Source organism: Camelina sativa, chromosome 10 (assembly GCF_030686135.1).
Source record: "Camelina sativa cultivar CO46 ecotype springtype chromosome 10, ASM3068613v1".
Taxonomy (NCBI): Eukaryota; Viridiplantae; Streptophyta; class Magnoliopsida; order Brassicales; family Brassicaceae; genus Camelina; species Camelina sativa.
Genome location: NC_141889.1, coordinates 26,414,101 through 26,436,545, shown reverse-complemented (window position 1 = coordinate 26,436,545; position 22,445 = coordinate 26,414,101). Strand labels below are relative to the sequence as shown.

Genomic DNA, 22,445 nt, shown 5'->3' with positions numbered 1-22,445 from the left:
TACATGTATTCCCTCTAATCTCTTGTGGTTATTGTCGCTATTGAGATAGGCCTTATGGATAGCCAAAGTTTGCTCACTGCATTGGTGTCAATCCCATTGCTAGGAGACACACTCCTGGTACCTTGACCAATGAAAAGCCTAGGTTGTTGATTCTTATACACCCTCTAAACAACTACCAGGCAAAATACTCCAGCTGATGAAGTATTTTTCTATAATGCAGCCAATCCACGATGATTGACTATAAATAATGTTGCAGCCAATCCAATTACTAGAAGTTGTTTTGGAAAATCTTATTACCATTGCCTTAATTTTGTCACTCAAACTCTCCCTTGGAGTGAATTAGAATCCCTGCAAACAAGAAGGGGAAACCATATACTGTGTATGTGTTTTGAAACCATGAAAAATCCATACTAAAAACATAATGGTTGACCAAAACCCAAAAAAAAAGACATTAATTGTGTTTAGCACTCGCAAACTTAATATTAGTTAAAACATATTGATTCTCATTCCGTTCTACCAAAGTTAAATCTTACAGACAAATATATTAATTACGAAAGAGTTACATAATATAAACAAATTATTCGACCATTAATAGTTTATTATCATCTGATCCATACTTTCAAATGGATTCTCTAGTGCAGACGAGAGAGAGAGCCAAAAGTCAAATCCGCAGATTTTGTAAGCCATGCGCCACCTCGGATTTGAAAGCCATATTCCGACCCTCGAGAACAAAGCTTCCATGACTGTAGGTTCTTTTAACAATAGCAATGCGATCGACATCCTTACCAACCCGAGAATCACAAGAGTCCTCGTACCTTATGTAGACAAGTGCATTCAAGGCGTTGAGTGATCCCTCACTAGGTGGATCCAAGTCTTCAGTAGTTTCTATGGCCACTTTCAGAATCTTCAAGTTGGACAGATCATGATTTCTACCCTTGTTCGTATGAGTTGTGGCAACTGCAAGTTCCAGATATAGACGAATCCAGTCATTTTGTTGCAGCTCCGATCCCTTCACCTGCAAAAAGCAAAAAAATATCTATCACTGCTTGGTTCTCTAGATCATGAGCTAAAGCACAGCCAAAGTTTAACGTGAACTTACCACGCAAAACCGGTTACTATTTTGGAAAAGATCCTCTGGGGGGCACTTAGGCACGCTACCTCTGAGGTAGAAGTAATCAGCTATTGACGCATCATCATCGGTGTTTGTCCCTAATACAAGATTTAAGACATATCAGTTAGTTCTTATGATGAGTTACTTGGTTGTTAATAACTTGTCGCCTAAAAAAAAAATGAATCAACATTTTACCTCGAGGTCTAGCAATATCGCACGTCAAAATAAACTTGCAAAAACATTCTTCATCAATTTTTAGTATGAAAATATAAAAGTTTTCTGGTAGCTGGATCCTTAGCAATCAAAGTAATGTAGTAATTAGAACCCGTGGTCCTATGGTATTTCTTGACGAGCCTGAACTGTAACTTTGTTCCCTGTGATGATCAAACAAAAAAGTAAGAAAAATTGAATGTGGTACAAAGATGACAAAACCAAGACAAAGAAAGAAGGAATTAAGAGCAAAAAAAGAGAACCTTGAGCAAATTGTAACGATGAAGGCCCATCCTGGCATATAGGCGTACTAATCCACAACAAGGTGACCACCGATCATCACAGACTTCTCTCAACAGTTCACGGCCATAACCAAGGACCACGGTACCGAACCCCTAAGAACCATTCAATGAACCATCTCTTAAAAACCTTTATCTATCGATATATACCGGATCGAACAACAAATCTCTTAACAAAATACTACGTAGTATATAAGAAGTTGAAAGACTTACGTCGCATTTCTTCAATCGTTTCGATCTCTGACGAGAATCACTATCCATGGCCTCGTTGCTTTCAATCCGCAGCGACATCGTCGTCTCCCTCCTAAAGCTTCTGTGGTCAATTTGGGTGTATACCACGCGATTGTATATCCCCCTTGACCATCAGGCCGACTCATTTTCTGGGCTTCTCTTGGGCTTCACGACCCATATTCTTAATTCGTTTTATTTTTGCTATTTTTGTTAACATTTGTCCTCCTCAGCAACTAATTAAGGAGAGATAGATCTGTGAAGACATGAATGTTGCAAAAAATAAATTAAAACGAGTGGAAAGAAGTTGGTTACAAGTTACAACTGTGGAGTGAGGAAGACGAGTTACTTTTCCTGCAAGGAATCATTGATTTCAAAATTCTGATACAGAGAAAAACAACAAATGAAGACAAGAACGGATTCATCAAGGAGTCTATCACCGTTGAGGTTACTTTATCCCAGTGCATAGCATAACGTAACAATGGTTGCACCACTTAGAAGGAAGTATCTGAATAAAGTGGTATTTCTTTAATTTGAAACCTCTTTGATGACTTGATCTGAAAGCTTTTGAACTGTCTGTGAAGATTCGGGGATATCTCTGGTACCTAGAATGGATGTTGCTGAGGAATCAAGATGGAGTGAGATGATTTTCACAATAAGAAGAGAAGGACGTGATGATTCTTGAACTAGGAGGAGATTGGTTTAGCAACTTCGGTTTTGGTTCGTTGGGTTGCTAATTTTGGCATGGAGGAGGATTATTTATGAACTGTTTCCGTCTCTTGGGGAGTTCATCCGGTGACAAATATGATATGACAGTGAGCCGTTATGAAATCCACCGTGGATTTGAGTTGTTCCACCGCCTCATCAACCTTAACAAGACATTACAATGGGATATATGATGTGGATGAATGAAACGACAGTGTTAGAGTTTTAAGATATCGAAGAAGGATCCCATGAGACTATTCGTATAACAAAGTGTAGACATGTTTTTTATTGTTTTTGTATCGAATTTTTTTTTTTTTTTTCATTTTGAATCTAATATTAAATTGTATTCAAAAGAAAACAAACATTTTTATATTGTTAGTGCAAACATTTCCTTACAGTTTAAATACAATTAGTCTTAATAAAATCTTGAGTAAACCAGTTTTAATACATCGTTTTGTATTTTATTTTTTTAAATAACTAAGAGGTTGTCAGTCCAAACTCATACATCTAGTATGTGCTTTGAAGAAGGAAATGTCTTTGAAACTAACGTTGAATCAGACTTGAGAAAGACAATGATAAGGTGCTACAAGGGACAAAGCCTGATGGACTTACGATGGTTTGCCCTAATTTGTCTGAAATAGTAGATGGATTGTCACTTGCCTTGTGTGTGCGTTTGAAACGTCATGTGAAATATGTTATTTGCCATGAAACTGCAAAAAAAATGTTTGGGTGAAGAAATGTTCAGTCTTCTACCGTCAACGAATCCTCTAGAGCAATTAAACATCCATGAGTCGAAATGTCGGCTGATTATCTTCTGGATGAGGAGAAAACTAGCGATCGTATATTTAGTGGATGAAACAGCTAGAATTATAAAATTAATTTAAAGATGCTAAAATTATAAAATTAATTTAATAGACAAATACATCTTTTTTTTAGTTATTAATTGAAAACGTTGTGATTCCATGTGATTCACTAAAAAAATACATGTTAACAAACTTAATATACATGAAAAACACACAAACTAGAGAAAATTTTACATTATAATGATAAAAAAATATGAAATAATGTACGAAATATATACACCAAATAACACCTACATAACACCATATCTTCTTACACCCATGGTATTGCAAATCAAACGAAGGTACTAAGAAAACATTGGCTAAAAGAATACATGAGTGATAATGCAGATCAGATTAAGATGCTAAGAAAATATTTTCCATAAGAGTATACAATCCTAAATCCATAATTATAACAGTTATTATGACTAATATTACAGACTGATGTGGAAAAATGAACAAGCAAATCGACAAAAACAACAAGCCTGACTCACACAAAAATAAGATTATACAATCCTAAATCCATAAGAATAAAATGGGATTAAGATTCTAAAAAAATATTGTCTATAAGAGTATACAATCCTAGATCCATAAGAATATACAGTCCTAGATCCATTAGAGTATACAATACTAGATATTTTCTATAATCAAATAGTGTTCACTTTTTTTTTTGCTTTTGAATGATTAAAATGTGACACATGGACCAAAATCTAGTTAACAATCTATATGAAAATATATAGTCTGAAATGCAGTTTAAATTGAATAATAAGAGTATAAAATTCTAGATCTTTTCTACAATCAAATAATGTTGAAAGTTTTTTGGCTATTTGAATTATTAAAAAAGTGACACATAAGAGTATACAATCTTAGATCCGTTAGAGACAGAGTATACAATCCTATATCCGTAATACTCTATACAATCCTAAATCTTTTCTATAATCAAATAATGTTGAAATTTTTTTGGCTGTTTGAATTATTAAAAATGCGACACATGGACCATAATCTAATAAACAATCCAGATCAAAATATTTTTTGATATGCAGTTTAAATTGGACAATATATGTTCTTAAACAATATTGCATTTGGGTTCACCGCTAGGAGTCACCTTCTTCATTCATGTGCATATAAAATAATGAAAGAAAATATGTACACATTATTATAAAACTAAAACTCAAACCATTTTTATATAAACCAAATCGACATATACTTTCATTTAATAATAAAATCTAAATCTTAACCACCTCATTTGTAAACTCAAACTCAAACTGACATATAATTTTGTTCTACAGTAATTGTAAAATCTAAACCCTAACCACCTCATTTGTAAAGCCAAACCGATATAGAATTTCGTTTTAATTGTAAAATCTAAATCATAACCACCTCATTTGTAAATCCAAACCGATATATAATTTTGTTTTAATTGTAAAATTTAAACCCTAACCACCTCATTTGTAAACCCAAACCGACATATAATTTCGTTCTAATTGTAAAATCTAAATCCTAATCACCTCATTTGTAAATTCAAACCGACATATAATTTCGTTCTAATTGTAAAATCTAAATCCTAATCACCTCATTTGTAAATTCAAACCGACACATAATTAGTTCTATTGTAAAATCTAGACCCTAATTATCATTTATAAACTCAAACCGATATATAACCTCGTTTAATTGTAAAATCTAAATCAAACTTATATTTATTTTTTAAAAAAATAAAAAATCTACTGAATTTGTGTCATTAATTTGTTTTGTTTTAAAATTTAATTTAAATTTATTTTTAAAATGGAATATTACATAAAAGATTATGATTAGTCGAAAAAGAGTAGATGAATAAAAGAGTCACCTCTAAAAATGAACCTAAGTATTTTTCTATTGCATTTACAAAAGAGATGTACATGTCTTTCTCTTGTATATATTTTATTTTGCTAAGATTGTAGATAGTTTTTTTTGTTGACTTCAACATTAATTTCCTGTTACAGATACTAATACTATAAGGATAAACAAATTTATTTGTATCTTTATGAGTTGTCGCCTTATTAGTTCAATCACTCTTAAAACTTTCTTGAATTCATGTGTATATGTAACAGGAAATTAGTGTTGATTTTAACAAAACAAAAACTATCTACAATCTTAGTAAAAGAAAATGTATACAAGATAAAGACATATACATCTCTTTTCTAAATGCAATATTGTACATATAATCAAAATAGTTATACGGAGTGTACATGTGAACGTTATTGACCAAGATGGTCCAGTTAGTCGTCTATTCTTTTTATTATGTTTGTCGCCGACCTTAATTTACTAGGTTTTGATATTAATAACCACTACAAAAAAACATGATTTTTTCGACTCCAAATGACGACTACATATGTAATTGTCATTGTTAACGACTATTTAGGGACAATTTTACTACTACAAAAATTTAGTGGTATACTAGTAGCTATTTTGCAACTACTTACGGTAGTTGGTAATTTAATCGTAATTTAACGACTATTTTATGACTATATTGCATAACAGAACATGTAGTTGTTAAATAGTCGCTAATTTAGTGACTAAAATGCGACTCATGGTAAAAGTCGCCGATAAGTCGTATATCAGTCGCTATTTAAGAAATTCAAAAAATTTATAATTTAACTTCAAACCCTTAACCAAACTCGAAAACCTAAATCATAAACTTAAAGTTTAAATCTTGAACATTCAATTCTTAATCTTATAAATTATTTCGTAAACCATAAAACTAAAACCATAACCATTCTTATATATACATAAAACCAAGCTTTAATACTTATACTAGATGAAGACCCACTCGATGTGCAGGTTTAAAGTTTTATAAATGAAATTAAATTTATTAAAATTTGTTGTATGTTATATATAAATTTTATTTTTGTTATAATATACTGATTTGTATCTACTTACAAATATTTTATGTATTTTACTATTAAAATTATATTTTTTTAAACCTAAATGTACTATTGTATGTTACAAAATATTGTTGTATCACCATCTAGATATTGTCTATATAAACACATTAAACCAAGTATATTACTTTTATTTCTGCATAATTTTTTAATAACTAAAATAGTTGGCTCAAAAAATATTTTGAATAAAAAATATATTACATAATATACTAATCAATGATGTATCATCATAATAATGTATGACCACCATAGAGAAAACATCGGCTCCGCCTTCATCCCTTATGGAGAGAACCTTGCGTCCAACCTCCTCCATCATGGAGAGAAGTTTGGCTCCGCCTTTCTCCCTTGGAGAGATAACCTTGCGTCCAATCTCCTCCACCTTCCTCCCTTGCGGAGATAACTTTGTGTCCAACCTTCTCTACCATAGGGAGAACCTCGGCTTTGCCCTCCTCCTATGTGGAGAAAATATTTTCACGTCTTTTTGCTATCTCAAAATGGCTTGTTCCGACAACCAATGAAAGTAAAAACAATTTTCTAACGTCACAAAAAAATATTTTGATAGTAACTAATTTTAAATTTCCCAATGTATTCGTGATAGTAAATATGTCAAAGTGAAAGTAAAATAGTTGGCTTAATGTGTTTATAGATAACATAATATATTAATCAATGATGTATCATCACAATAATGTATGACCGTGATGGAAAAAACCTCGGCTCCGCCCTCATCCTTTATGGAGAGAACATTGCGTCCAACTTCCTCCATCATGGAGAGAACCTTGGCTCCACCTTCCTCCCTTGGATAGATAACCTTGCGTCCAACCTCCTCCACCTTCCTCTGTTGGGTAGATAACCTTGTGTCCAACCTTCTCCACCATAGAGAGAACCTCGGCTCTGCCCTCATCCTGTGTAGAGAGAAAATGTTCACGTCTTTTTGCTATCTCAAAATAGCTTGCTCCGACGACCAATAAACGTCAAAACTTTTTTCAATCGTCACAAAATCTTTTGATAGTAACTAATGCTAAATTTCTCTATGTATTCGTGGAAGTGTCTTTGACACACCATGATGTAGTCTCTGTCTCTGTAACGCTTCAACCACCACATTATTTAGTGAGCCCATGCCTACTCTCAGTCCATGGGCCCACCTTCCCAAGTGGGCCCTACATTTATTCTCGGCTTGTAGACCAACCCATATTCGATGACCGGTTTTTTACGTCTGTGAGTCTTTAAAAACTTGATTACCGACTTTACAAATCAACAAATGATATTTTTTTGTGTTTTGTCCTCCCTCGCATAATTTCAACAATCACTTCCAGAAAGGTCACCCATCATGAAGTTCTCTCAGGACCCTTGACTTAAAAAATAAGTGAATTTTGGTGACTTATGTGGCTAAATCAATTCTTTTAAACATTTCCACAAACCATGGTGTTAGAGTCTTTGAGCTCATATGGATCTATCAACAACGATTTATTTTTTTCAATCTATCTATCTATGTTTGTCGGACGCTTGTATTTGATTAGCCTATTTTATCAATTTATTAGGTTGATGAGCTTATATTTGTTATCTCCCTTTAGGATTGAATGAATAGTGGTAACAATTATGTTTGCAAAAAAAAAAAGGGTTTATGACCAACCAATCAAGGTTGAGAAATTGAAAGAAAATTAATTTGGCATAATTAAAGAAACAACATAAAATTATAAGCATGGTAATATATGAATCCTAAATCATTCAAAGATTAAAATATAAATTAAAACAATATAAAAATACTACAATAAAATTTAAAATACAGTATTAGAAAAATAAGACTAATATATTAATCTTTTTTTGTCAACAAATTAATCTAAACTATTCCCAACCGAAAAATGAGAAAGTAGTGGAAAATTTTGGTTTAAAAAAATAAGAAAATTTACCTTTCCATTAAAATATATTCCCAATTAAACAGAGTTGAAAGCAATATTTTTGAATAAATTATTTAAATATGAGGTGATCTTTGATTATATAGAAGTAAGTACAAAATTTAGAATTAATAATTCAAAGTATATTTTCCTTAGTATTTTTTTCTATTTTTTTATAATTAATCACTTAAAATTAAAAATAAGTAAATAATATTATAATTTCGAATTTTATGAAATATATATAATCTCATTATAATTATTTTGTTTTTTTTCTAAATTCTAAAATTTTATAATTATCTTTTTACCTTATTAATATTGTTTAAAACAAAATATTTGTTTTTTGTTGTAATCAAATTCTTCCTATTAAATATTTACACATGTCAAAATCTCAGATTGATAACTTGACATATGTCAAAATCTTGTTAATGGCTAACTTTCAAAACCCAACTTTATATAATAAGATATACATAAAACCAAAAACTTAACCCCAAATCTTCATTCTTAACCCTAAATTCTATACCCAAACTCTTAACCAAACTTCAAAACCTAAATCATCAAATCTAAATCTTATAAGTTAATTCATAAACCATAAAACCAAACCATAACCATTATATATATATATATATACATAAAGCAAAGCTTTAATATATAAAGAAAAAAAATTCCCGAACTTAATCCCAAGAAATTATAGTTTTTTCCAAATCCTATATATATTTATTTTTTTTGTCAACCAAACATTAATCTAGAAAATAACTCCAAGGTTGGTTGCCCAAACCGGAGGATAAGAGTTTACAAAAGAAATTTCAGAAGGTAAAGATCTCGAGGAACAAGCAAAACGATCTGCCCGAACATTAGATGTCCTTGGAATCTTCGAAAGCGTGAAAGAAGGAAAGGAAGAGCGGAGCAAGCAAAAATCATCCAACAGGTTGGAGAAAGCGGGCCACTCATCAGGAGACTGTACCATCGCCACTAATTCTGTACAATCCGTCTCAAAACGTTGACAATCGACATCCCTCGCCAGCAGAGATTCCATCGCCCAAATAAAGGCCTGAAGCTCCGAATGTAGGGGAGAAGGGCTCCGTCGTTGACTTCGTGCTCCCATTAACACCGTGATATCCTCCCTGTCACAAAACAACCAACCCAATCCTACAAAAGGGTCCGAGACCTTCCAAGAACCATCAACCTGACATCGAGGATAAGGCTCCCGAACCTCCACAGGCAAAGGATCTAGTGCAGCTGAGTAGAAGGACTTGGCCTCTTCCCATAACACTTTGTCATGGGTCGCCTGATTAATAACCTCAATTGGTTCTGCTTCAATTCCTTGAAAAACTTTTTTTTATTTCTATCCTTCCAAATTGACCATAAAAGCCACGGTAAACGTAGACATATATCCGGGACATCCGTATGGGATAATGCCCGCCAAAAGAGAAAATCTAGATTCGAATATATTGAACCATAGGGAAATCCCCCAGGGTTCCAGGCAATCAGGGACAAATCCCATATCCGACGTGAATGGGAACACTCAAAAAGAGCGTGATTTATAGTCTCCATCTCCGAGTCACATCGTTTACATAGAGTATCTTATATTTTCTCATACAGTCAAATCCTATATTTTTATCAAACTCAAAACTTATTAAGCTCCAAAACCCTTAACCTTAAATTTAAAACCTTTATAATTTATATATAGAAACTAAATCATAAATCATTCTCCCAAAATATAAACATTAAATATCTATAAAACGAATATGTAAAACTATTTAGTATTTAATAAATATCTATAAAACGAATATGTAAAACTATTTGGTTATTATATCACAACATTTTATTAATGCTAAAACAAAATTACTTGTTATGCTAAATACTTAAGTAAAAATTTAGACTTTTTGGGGAGTGTATTGAAACAATGATTTTGGAGGATTTGATGGGATTTAGAAAATTTAGAATTTTGATAGATTTTAGGAGAGTTGATATGATTTATAGTAAAATTCTTTCAAATCCCACCTAAAACCATGAGATTTGTATTTCTGTATTTTTAACTAAATAAATTCTCCAAAATCCTCCAAAATCCTCCAGAATCCCTAAAACTTATTAAAATTCAAATCCACAAACTGTTTTGAATAACAATACATTTTAAAATAGATTTTTAAATCATCAGTTGAATAACAGTAGATTTCATAAGATTTTTTAAAATCCATAATTGAATAACATAAGATTTGTAACTTTTACACAAATCACTTAAAATGTCAAAGTTTTAGCCCCTTTTCTCGAAAACCTAAAGACGTCTAATCTCTAAGATCTAACAAATCACTTAATTAGCCAAATACTAGACTTTTTACCTCCCACACTTCAGAAAAAAAACACAAAACTCACTAGTATCTTAATTTCTATCTCATCTCTCCACACCCGACATTCACCACTTATCTTGTTCCAGCCCAGAGAAGAGAGAGAGAGCGAGACAGAGATTTCTTAGAAGATGTTGTCAGATTCAAATCTGGGTCTTAACCAACGAATGCGAGAAACCCAAATTCGACTTGGTCTAGTCATGGTGAAGATGAGACGGAACGGAGAAGAAGATAAGGTGACAAACTTTCAAAGTTTCAGAAATTGTAAAGATGTGGTTTTTTGTGATTTGGTTGTAACTTTTCTCTTTTGCTTCTCATTTTCGTTTGATTCTGAATTGGATTAGTAGCTGTTTTTTTTTTAATTGGTCTTCCTCTTGTTCAGATCTGGTTTGGTAAGATAATATGGATCTAAGAGAAGTTGCAGCGGTGGTGACGTGAAGAAGAACGGAGACAATTTCTACCCCTCTTGTTCAGATCTGGTTTGGTAAGATAATATGGATCCTACAACGTATATGGTTCATTAGTGTTATCTCGCCAAGAAGTTAGGGTGGACTTTGATACTTTTAGAAGTTGGAAACCATTGGATTGGTATTGATCATGCTTGTGTTTGATTTGTGGCCTATTTTGGGTTAAAATATAATAATTCTATTTGCACAACTGTAGAGGGGCTTTGATGGCTGATGCTATGATTTTGCCTTGCGGACACACTTTTGGAGCTGGAGGAATAGAACAAGTTAAACAGATGGTACAGAGTTTCCTTTCTTCCATCACAAGCTCTTCTTTTGCTCTCTACTATTAGCTTTTGTCTCTTTCCTTTTGCTTATTTTAAATCTGTTTTTCGTTTTGTGCTCTTAGAAAGCTTGCTGTACATGTTCGCAGCCCGTCTCTGAAGACTCGATAACCCCAAATCTTTGTGAGTAAAATCACTTGTGTCCTTTGATTTGGTATTTGGTTGTCTCAGCGGATTCTTTGTAAATTATATTTAGCTGGAATTTTTTCGCAGCTTTACGAGTTGCGGTACAAGCATTCTGTCGAGGAGAGAATTCACAGTCAAACTAGATTTTAGACCCGTGGTGCCACGGGTCTATTATTTTGTTAATATGATACTCTAAAATGGTTTAGAGGTGCTTGTAGTTGATGATGAATTGCATCTATATAAATATACTGTTAGCGGTTGTAGGTAGGGTTTTGTACAAACTCTTGATTCGCAAGTTAAGAATATACATTTTACGATTTGGTTAGTTATGATTTAGGAATGAATAATATGACATATTCTTATTATGATTCTCAATTAATATTATTGGATTAATAGTGTACATTTAAAACTAATAAGATTTTACCAAATATGTAATCGTTTAATAAACGCAAATTAGATATTTCTTAAGATGTATTTATCTCGAATTAGTTGCTATATTATAGGAATGTGATTAAGATGTGATAACATAATTTGTGTTATCAATTTTTTTGTCAAACTCGACCCTATAAATTCGGCATACAAATTAGATATTTCCTAAAATCCAATGGACAATAATTGACAATAAGTGGCATTAATTGGATGTAAATAAATATGCTATTGATTAAAAATGGGTCCAAAATATTCAGCAATCTTAAGGAGGATCCGAATAATTGAATCAGTTATAATTTTAGTTAAAAACCCGACCCGAAGTTGGTAAAAAGTGATGGCATCCTATTGTACTCCAAAAATGTATTCCGAACTCTATATGTGGATATACTTGTTTGGTTACAAATATAGTAAGACAATTTTTAAAATATATATCCGTTTATAAAAATTCAAATCACATCATATGCTGAAAAAAAATTAAAATTTTATTAACTTTATGTATTAAATAGTAATTAAAATAATGAAATATAAAATTAAATAAAAGTGAAAGGAGAATTAAATTTCAATCTAACATATTGATTTAAATTAGGTAGATAGATTTTAGGAAATTAATATTATCAAATAAGGAAATAATTGTGTTTGGTTGTAAGAATTGTAGAGAATTTAGTACGCGACTTGTTTGGATACAAAGATAAGAGAGGGTGGCACAAAAATGTACTCCAAAAATGTTAAGATAGATCATTTATCTAAGATAAAACGAGAAGGATTTGATCAAGAATTCAATACTACTAATCATAATAATTTACTCAAGTTTTACTTATGTTTTAAACAAGAGGTCCCTTTTCCACATAGAATCAAAGTTATTAACCAAAGTTGTTTGGGTTTGTTAATTCCAGTTTAGGAGGTATATGTGAGTGACCTGAACTCATTCTCTCTCGCTTCAAGGTATATATGTGATGAGACCGTGGACAGCTCAACCAAAGAAGATGGAAATGAGGAGCAGCTTGAACCAGAAAAAGCATCGGAGGAGCAGCTTGTACCAGAGGAAGCATCGGAGGAGCAGCTTGTACTAGCGGAAGCATCGGAGGAAGTATTGATCGTTGGGGCGGGTCTTCTTACGAGATCAAAATCCAAGAGGTTCAACCAAGCTATCAATGGACTAATCAAGGAGCTGGACTAGAAGCAAGAAGACGTGGCTCAAACCATTTGGACGATACTCACAGCTCAGAGTGTTCGATGAAGGGTTAAGTGTTGCTTATGCACTCTTTTTCCCTTGTCAAGTTTTGTCCCATTGGGTTTTCTTGACAAAGTTTTTAATGAGGCTTAAGTGACACTTACAAGGCCCCTTTGTCACCCCATTTCGTTGTCCAAGACCCATCTCTTTGTCTTGGCCCATTTTCTTTCTCTCTTGTTCAAAGTTTGCATTTAATGCTTTTGAAATTTTCTAGACATTGTGCATGAGCTTGCATGAGTGTGGACTTGTGCATGTCCTTGCATGCTCTTGACCTTGTGCATGCTCTTGCATGTTTTTTCTCCTCTCTCCTCTTCTCCTTCGTCCCCCTTCTCTATTTAAACACCATGTATTTCTCTTTTGCAAACCATCAAACATTTTAATCAAAAACCTTCTTTTTACTTGTTTGATCTGAGAAGTGTGTAATATCTTCTCAACTTGTTTATTTTGTAATCCAGTTTTCTTGTATAACATGGTATCATAATAATAAAAATAGTAGTTTTATTTTTAATATCAATTCATTCCAAAAACAAACCATGATTCAATAACTTACATTTATTTAAAAATAATTAATAAAATATATATATTACTAGATTTTGTACCCGCGCACGCGCAGGATTTTAATTCAAAATATTTCTTATCAATAGAAATTGTTGAACTCAAATATAATCATTCCAATTTTCGAGTATAAATATATAACTTACTTTACTCAGTGATATAAAACATATATATATTTTTAAGATAATATTTTTTTGTTATATCTATTTGCAATTTTACGTGGGATTTTAGTTAAAGTTTTTATCAATAAGAATCAATGAATAGGAATATAATTTGAAGATTAAAAGATAAATCTATATAAATGTCGTACTTATTTTACTAATCTATATATAACATATATTGTCTAGTGTCGCAATAATATTGTCGACAATCTTCTGAATTTTTAAAAGTGTACATTCCATATTCATATCACATGAAAACATAATTTTAAAAGTTCTAACGTCAATGTCGATCGTTAACCTAATTATAGAGACCATTTAAACATATCGATATCCTACATTAAATGCGAATATACAAAGTTTCATGAACAATTTTACTGCTATGTCGCTACAATGAGGTTGTCCAAATGCATCATCTGCCATAATAGAATTTCAGACTAAGTCAAGAATGCTTAAATGATGAAATATTTAAACCCCACAATGAATATCTATTCACTAATCCAAACTACATATTTTTCTAAAATCTCATATGTTCTTTGCAGATGTTAATTTTGTGATGCAACTCCAGCTTCGTCTTCTAAAAAAAACATAGTGTACTTTAATATGTTGTTTTTGTCAATGTTTTGGATTAAAAGCATTTGATAATATATATGTATATATATATGTTATATTTGTTATATATGTTTTATATCATATTATAAAATTGTAGCTCTAGTTGATGATATATCTTATAAGATATGTTACACAAATCACATACCACTTTTTGTAACGGCTTTCATATCATTTTTCCAATATTTCCTGACCATTGATTTTTTTTTTTAGATAGATTATTTTTTCAAATGTCTTTTTCATAGTTTTCCCAAAAAAACGTGTGCCCCTTACAATGTATTTGTTTTAGATCAAAACTTTTAAGTTAAGTTAAGTTAAGTAATTAATTTTCTATTTCTTATAAGTAAAATTTAATAATAAATCTTTATGGTATATGTTTCTTAGAAACTAATGTTTCACTTCAATTTTATTTTCATGTTTAGATTTTTATAAATACAATTACATAACTTGTATTTTTACTCCACCATGCATTAAAATCTTACTTACATTCTAAAACTCATTAGCCCATTCTAAATTTTGGAATATAATCATTTTTTGGTTATAATTATAATAATAACATTATTACTAACACAAATTTATAGTATTATTTTTACAATTTTAAAATTTTCATTTAATTTACTTAATTCATTTAGATAGTTCTTATTTTTATTATTTACTAAAAAATTATATTATTGTTTATATTATTTTAAAATTTAATTAATTTTAGTTAATTCATTTTTATTTATTTTTTACTATTGTTAATTATTAATAAATATGCAATGAATGAAGATTAAAAATAGTATTTTTAATGCAAAAATAAAAAAAAATTGATTAGGTGGATGCTGATGTGGAGGAAGGAAAAGTGAGCAAAGTTAACTTTATATATATATATTATTAAAATAGTTTATATATATTGCTGTATAAATACAATATTGTTTAAATACATAATCGTAAATTAGTCATCAATTAGTCACTAAATTTGGTGACTACATTATGACTATTTTGCGTAGTCGTAAAACAGTTGTAGCGTAGTCGCTATATTTAGTGACTACATTACGACTAAATTAACGACTATGCACAATGGTCGTAATATAGTCGCTATTTACCGACTATGTTACGACTGAATTTCCTTACTGACTATCAATTTACGACAACAGTTTTTAGTCGTAACTTAGTCGTTATGTGTGAATTAGCGACTATTTAGTGACTATTAGTGCCATCGTAAATCGCCTGTTTTCTTGTAGTGAACACAAAGACTATACATTTCTTTTGTGTATATATATGATGGTCTAGTGATTTGTGTTTAACGTAATCATTGTATCATTTTCAAATTAATACAATGTATGTTAACCAAAACAAAAATTTCATTCCATCCAATATATGTTTATCCGATAAATATATAAACATACACGCATATTATACGAGGTAAGCTACCATCTATGAATCCGAGTTTGCGTTTTGAATCCAAAGCAATACACGTAGCAGCATCTCAATTATTATAGTTTATTCCATCTAGGCGAATAGCAACGAGAATCAAACATGGATGATCTGCGATGTGCATAGAGAACGGAGAAGGCGTCGGATGTGAGAATCGCGGTGATGCGATGGCTCGCAAAACTCCGGAAGCTCGAGATCTAGTAACCGGAGGAGAGTTTGGAGGAGATTCGACATCACCTTTAGATCGCGAAGGCGTCGGAACTTGCTCTTGACTTCGATCGAGTGGGTTTTCAGATACCACGAGCTATAGCCACCATGATTGAGTGAAGAAATGAGCTTGGATGAAGCAAAAACCATATCAGAATCAATTGAAGAAAGAGGTTGATGGCTCTGCTGACACCATATTAGCGATGAGAAAAGTTTGTTAAGATTGAAGAAAAATCTTATTTCTCATTAATTGGTAAAGTTAACTATACAAAGGATATATATACAACAGCTATATACGGTTAAGTAAAATAGTGTTAACCAAAGCATTAAACCAAACCAAACCAACTAATCTAATAGGTACGTTTCAGTATATCATCAGAATTCAAACTTTTGTTCGGTTCATGTAATACCGTAGTATGCCAAAGTCAGAAAGAAACTGTCCGCTCTGAGGACTGACACATGGATAAGTATTATGTAGCCTACGGTTGCGTGATGCCGTGAACCACCACGGTTGTGATGTATGAGTCCCTACTTCCTATTGTCTAAAAAGGTTTGGCTAACCCTGTGTCAATTTGTTTCTTTGTCAATGAGTCTAATGCATGGCTGCGTGTGCCTTTGATGTTTACAGTGCAGAGAAAGCATCGTGTAAACAAAACTGAGGTTGATAAATTACTGTCGGGTTAGTTAACGTCGCTAAGGTCATATCTTTTTTACTTTAAGCACATGAAAGGCACATTACAATATTAAATCTCTTATGGGCAACAGCTACCTTAAAAAATACTATTAATTATTTATAAGCAATTAGAGACCAGGAACTTTCAAACTTTTATATATAATACTCCTTTAAACATATACATAAACCAGGGTATCACACTATGGCAAAAGTACGTGTATAAAAGCATGATAATATATGAATCTCAAATCTGAAAAGATAAACCAAATAAAACAATTTAAAAATACTCCATTAAATTTTAAAATACAGTTTAAGAAAAAGAAGATGCATATATTAATCTTTTTTTGGGTCAACCTATTCCAAATAGAAAAAGGAGAAATTTTTGGTTTTAAAAAACAAGACAAATTTACCTTTCCATTTAAAAAGTTTTACCAATAGAACAAAGTTGAAAGCAATATTTTTAAATAAATTATTTTGTTAGAATAAAAGATATGAAACTATCTATATTTATATAGAAGTGAGTATTTACAAAATTTAGAATTAATAATTAATTGTATATTTTACTTAATCTCATTTCATTCTTTGTAGAATTAATAACTTAAAATCAAAAATAAGTAAATAATGTTATAGTTTAGAAACCCAACTTTATGATTTATGAAGATTAAAGATTCTTCCAATTTTATTGAACTTAAAGATCTAATTTTTATATTAAAAATTATATATAAATTTAAATGAACAGAATTTTTTTTTTTATTGACAACAGCGTGAACTTTGTTTTCGACGGGAATCAAACCGTGGAGCGTTCTCTCCAATATATATATACTTTGCCACCAGACCACCTTTAAATGAGCAGATCAAAAATTTAATATGTGTAACTTGAGCATAAAACTATTATAATCTTAGATTTTTGAAAGCATTGAATAAGAGTTTCTGAAAATGACAAAATAAATATTTACCAAATAGGTTGAGATGATCCTAGAATATGAAATGGATTTGAAAAGACACTAGATAATATTTTCTATAACAAAAAAAAAACAAATGTATAAAAATTGGGAAAATACCCTCTCGATAATACATATTTTTTAGAAAACAAATAACTCAAAATATCCTATAAGAGTGATATTGACGAACCAACTAACTCATATATTAATACATCCGTGTCCACCAATCCATAATCCAATCAGACAACGGTAATATATATAAAAATATCTAATTTGGTTTCTTTATCTAATTAAACCGAATCGGTTTTTGAAAAATATGTTTCGAGAGAGACTTTCTTTGGTCCTAAATCTTTTTTTTTTTTTTAATTCAGACAATATCATGAAGTAACTGAGCTCCCATCAAATTCCTATAAGGCAAATTCTGAACTTGATCGTCATCTAACATCGACGCTGAGTATTGAACCGGTCCTTCTTGATCAGTGTGGTCTCTACTTCCGTAATAAAGCTGGCCACCTTGAGCCGTCACAGGAGACAACGCTAGACTCACGCCACCGTTACCGTCGTTACGTTGCTGCAACCCTAGCGTCAACGATACGTCACCACGTGGTCCTCCTTCACCAGCGCATGTCACGGCCTGGTTACCGTACAAGGAAAAGTCAAAGTTTGACCCATACGACGTCGTTGCGGGCTGGTTTGAGTTGAGTGCTTTCAGACCGGTTTTGGATGTAGGGTTTGTCACTATCGAAGATAAAGATTCCGGTTCGACACGAATTATCTGGTTCGGGTCCGGTTTAGTGTCGACCATCATCGGATTTGTAGTACTCTCCATTTGTTCGCCTCTTGTTTCTTCACAGTACATCTCTTCAATCATTGGTTTCCATAGCCTAACTCTTGCATTTATGAACCAATTTGATACCTAACAATTTTGGTTTATTATAATTTTAGTAAATAACTTTGGAATGTATCAAAGAATTAGTGAAGTTATTTGTTTACCTGACTTCTTGATAAACCAGTTTGTCGGGCCAATATGTGCTTATCAACATCGCTCGGATATCTGAAAATAAAATAAAACAAGAATTTTTTTTTACTTTATGGAAGTAAATAGCATTTCTTGTAAAATAAATGATATATGTAATTAAAGAAAAAAAAGGTTATAAATGATTGAAGAATGATGCAAAGAAATGGAAGCAAAGGTAAAGGGTTTGGTGAAAACTAACAAGATGTTTCATTGTTTGAGCAGTGTTTGGGAATTGATGGAGACAAGTCTTACATATGATGATAATATATAATTTTCGAAAATAAAAAACTTATAAATGGAAAAATAAAAATTAAAAAGAGAGGAAAAAAACAAAAGAAAAACATGGAGGAAAATAAAAAGCAAGGAGTTATCCATAGTTTCTCTCTTTTGTTAGTGTTAGGTAAAGAACATTGATTCTCTCTCTCAATCCACTTTGTACCTTTCTCTATTTCTGTCTTTCATCCACCAGTTAAATTTTGATTTAGTTTATTCATTTCTAAATGTTTTGGTATACATGTATATGTATATGTATATGTATATGTATATGTTAGTACACTCACTTTCACACCAATGATGCAAGTGCAAGAAAAAGGTAAACAAAAAAAACTTTATGCAATTAACAGATTAAGGAAGATTGTATGTATCCTATGCTTGTCAAGTCAATCTCAATCCCCTCTATATAAAATATATACAACTTTAACTTGTTCGCAAATATTCATGTAAACAAACTATAACTATATATGCTATTTTAAATGCTTTATTTATAAAACAAAATAAAATTATTAATATATATATATATATATTATAAGAGGCTAGCTAATTGTGTATTAACTTACGGGTGAAGAAAGTGTTCAAAGAGCCAAGCTCTCAACGTTGTGACGGCGCGTTCAGGCAAACCACGTTGTGGACGCCAAGGATGAGCGTCGACGAGAGTCATTTGGCGATAAGACTTCTGTTGCCGCAAAGCTTGATCGAGCAACCTCAGCCGTGGTGTTTCGCCGCGTGCAGCGATCGAGACCGCACGGTTATCCTCTTCTCTTTCTCCCAAGGCTTGACTCGTCGCTTGAACTTGTCCTACCAGACCGTCTTTTAAACACCGGAAGTGTCTTGACATTGCCCTCGAGGCTAACGCCGTGTATACCTCCGCCGCTCCAACACCAACCGCAGCTTCAAACGATGCAGCCGCAATTCTCATTTGCTCTCGGTAATGTCCATATCTTCTTTTAAGCTGTGGCCAAATTAAATAAAAAAACGTAACCCCACACCACTCACGAAGATTTCAATCACATCGTATAAATGTAAATTTTACATAATGAGTAATTCATGAAAAAGAAACAACTCGTTATGGCTTATGATGATGAAACCGGTTGCTATTAATATGGAGGACCACTAGAGTCACCAAATTAGATCAAAGCGAAGATAATATATTGTTTATTTTGGTTCTATATAAAAAAGAAATAATTAATGAGTAAAGGAATTAAAAGAGTTGATCTTTTCGTAAATGATACGATGGAACATGTTTTCGAATTGAGAATACATGAAAGAATGAAGACAAAAAGGAATCTTTTTATCTTATATATCTTAAAGAAATTTGTATCTTTAAGAAATAAATATATATGGACCTTAATTAAAAATTGAAAAGAAACAAGATTTTTGGGTAATTGACATATTTAGGAATAAGTTGAGATCAAATGAAGAAGAAAAAAAATGAAGTTTTTGTAACAAACCCATGAAATGTTTTGATATAAGATTTGTGGGTATTTTACATATATAGGAATAAGTTGACACCAAATAAAAGAAAAGATTAGATTTTTTAGACCATGAAATGTTTTGATAATAGAATACGAATTTCTTGTAAATAAGTTACCTCTTCAAGCAAGGAGAGTAACTTGGCTTTTCTCTTCTGAAGTTCCATGAACTCAAGAGAGTGAAGTGGTGGAACATGTTTCTTCGAAGAAGTAGTTGCAGATTGCTCATGTTGATCATTATTGTTGTGACTTGTGTCCCACTCTTCTTGTTGTTTACCCTTTTGCTTCTTCTTATGCTTCATCATCATCACTTCTTCATCACTTTCCTTAACTCCAAGACTGCAAAACTCACTCAGTAGCTCTTGAGCTGGACTCAAATACTTGGAACTCCCAATCTGAAACTGATGATGATGATTATGATGCTGGTGGTTGTTGTTGTTGTTTTGGTGGTGACTATTCATCATCATCATCATCATCTGGCTGTGTTGGAGATTCTGATGATGTGCTGATTTACCGGAATACCCTTGTTGTTGTTGTTGCGTTCTGAGTTCGAAGGGTTGGAGACTGATGCTTGTAGGATTTGAAGAGGAGAGAGAAAGGGAGAGACCTTGGCTTGGTCTTCGTGGTGGTCTCTCATCATTTACTTCACTTGGGAAATCATTATTACCATTGCATAGTCTCATAGTAGATGAAGAATCTTCTAGAAGCTGATTCTGATCAGTACCACCACTTGTCTGATCATGATGGTGATGATGATCCGGACCACTAGTCATCCTAATCTGTTGTTGCTTGGAGAAGTCTATCATCATCCCCATGTTGGAGTTTGAGCCAAAGATCTGATGACTATAATGATGATGATGATCGGTTGGGTTTTGGTTTGTCTCATCAAACCCTTGGATCTGATTAATCATTTGATGTTGTTGCTCTTGGTGATGATGATGGTTATGACCATAGAACTGATCTCTTGCCATGTCTCAAGAATAATAGACCCAAAAAAGAAGAGAAGAAAAGAAAAAAAACTCTTTTTGGGACACAAACAAGAGTTTCATTAACATCTACAAGAACCCATATCTAAGAAAGTTAAAAAGAACCAATAAACAAAACAGAAAGGCAAAGCTTTTCATACCCAAAGCCGCCAAATCATGAGAAAAAAAAAAAGAGAAAGAAACAAAAACTTTGTTTCAGAACCAAGACAAGATAATAGAGATAGCTCTCCTAAAACCCTACAAGAAAGGTTCGCATAATAAAGAAGAAGTGAATTTTTTTTTTTCTTATTTATTCTTTAGGTGAAGATGGAGAGAGAAAGAGAGATTATGAAGACGAAGAAGAAGAAGAAGAAGAATAAAAGAATTAAACAGAAGAGATATAACAGAGAGAGAGAGAGAAGAAAAGAGATTGTGTGGCTTCACCTCTCTCTTTGTTTTGTACTTTGACAAAATTTATTTTTTCTTTTAGTATGGGTCTGTAAATTGTACTACAGGCAAAAATAAATTATAAATTGGTAAAAATAAAAAATAAAAACCTCGGAAGAGAAAATATCAGATGGGTATCTCTTCAGAGATCAGAAGATAGGTGATCATGACCCTCCCCCATAGACTCTATAGCTAGCCATCAATTTTTTAATCTCTCTCTCTCTCTCTATATATATATATCTATATATCACAAGTGGGTCAAAATGCTTTTTCTTTTCCAAAAAAAAAAAATTAATAATATTATTTTCTGATTTTTTCCACATATAAATGCTTTTCAATTTTTTTTTTTGGGGTACAAAAAGCTTGTCAATTATTATACATTAAGTATGGTTAATTGTTTTGTAATTGTGTATAAATATATAATTGAAACATAAGTCTTATTAATGGTTTTTATTTTCTTCTTCTTTGACGTTCGTAATATTATTAAGTCTGACCAAGAAAATACTATACAGGTGTCTCCCTCGGTTCATTATTTTCTTCCTTCAATTATTATGAACCTACTAATTTGAAAATTTATATTTCAAGAAA

General features: G+C 31.9%; 2 protein-coding genes and 1 long non-coding RNA gene across 6 annotated transcripts; 1 reads left to right on the top strand and 2 right to left on the bottom strand.

Annotated features, from left to right (window-relative positions):
- Positions 1 to 482: 482 nt before the first annotated feature.
- Positions 483 to 1,911, bottom strand: LOC104720680 (UPF0725 protein At3g57210). The gene is made up of 6 exons (XM_087468787.1): positions 1,834 to 1,911; positions 1,585 to 1,716; positions 1,478 to 1,485; positions 1,307 to 1,404; positions 1,100 to 1,209; positions 483 to 1,015 (listed from the first exon to the last, which is right to left on the bottom strand). Exons 1-6 carry the CDS (start codon positions 1,909 to 1,911, stop codon positions 662 to 664), a joined length of 780 nt encoding a protein of 259 aa, XP_087324913.1. The 3' UTR covers positions 483 to 661.
- An 8,557-nt stretch (positions 1,912 to 10,468) lies between these two features.
- Positions 10,469 to 13,507, top strand: LOC104719813 (uncharacterized). Of its 4 annotated transcripts, none has more exons than XR_756686.3 (5): positions 10,469 to 10,780; positions 10,927 to 11,028; positions 11,208 to 11,289; positions 11,400 to 11,457; positions 11,548 to 11,785. It is a non-coding gene; the product is annotated as an uncharacterized LOC104719813 (long non-coding RNA). The 4 variants fall into 4 exon arrangements; XR_756687.3 differs by lacking the exon at positions 11,548 to 11,785 and adding an exon at positions 12,783 to 13,507 and having other exon boundaries at positions 10,537 to 10,780; XR_756688.3 differs by lacking the exon at positions 11,548 to 11,785 and adding an exon at positions 12,832 to 13,507 and having other exon boundaries at positions 10,544 to 10,780.
- A 4,109-nt stretch (positions 13,508 to 17,616) lies between these two features.
- LOC104719812 (homeobox protein BEL1 homolog) lies at positions 17,617 to 22,074 on the bottom strand. Its single transcript, XM_087467936.1, has 4 exons — positions 20,565 to 22,074; positions 19,534 to 19,925; positions 18,673 to 18,733; positions 17,617 to 18,595 (listed from the first exon to the last, which is right to left on the bottom strand). Exons 1-4 carry the CDS (start codon positions 21,414 to 21,416, stop codon positions 18,047 to 18,049), a joined length of 1,854 nt encoding a protein of 617 aa, XP_087324062.1. The 5' UTR covers positions 21,417 to 22,074; the 3' UTR covers positions 17,617 to 18,046.
- Between the last annotated feature and the right edge of the window lie 371 nt (positions 22,075 to 22,445).

Coding starts and splice junctions, on each gene's coding strand:
- LOC104720680 (XM_087468787.1), bottom strand. CDS start 1,911: ATGTCGCTGCGGATTGAAAGCAACGAGGCCATGGATAGTGATTCTCGT. Junction 1,717..1,833: donor AACGATTGAAGAAATGCGAC/GTAAGTCTTTCA, acceptor AATGGTTCTTAG/GGGTTCGGTACCGTGGTCCT. Junction 1,210..1,306: donor CGATATTGCTAGACCTCGAG/GTAAAATGTTGA, acceptor ATCTTGTATTAG/GGACAAACACCGATGATGAT.
- LOC104719812 (XM_087467936.1), bottom strand. CDS start 21,416: ATGGCAAGAGATCAGTTCTATGGTCATAACCATCATCATCACCAAGAG. Junction 19,926..20,564: donor TACTCTCCTTGCTTGAAGAG/GTAACTTATTTA, acceptor ATTTGGCCACAG/CTTAAAAGAAGATATGGACA. Junction 18,734..19,533: donor TTTGAACACTTTCTTCACCC/GTAAGTTAATAC, acceptor TTTTATTTTCAG/ATATCCGAGCGATGTTGATA.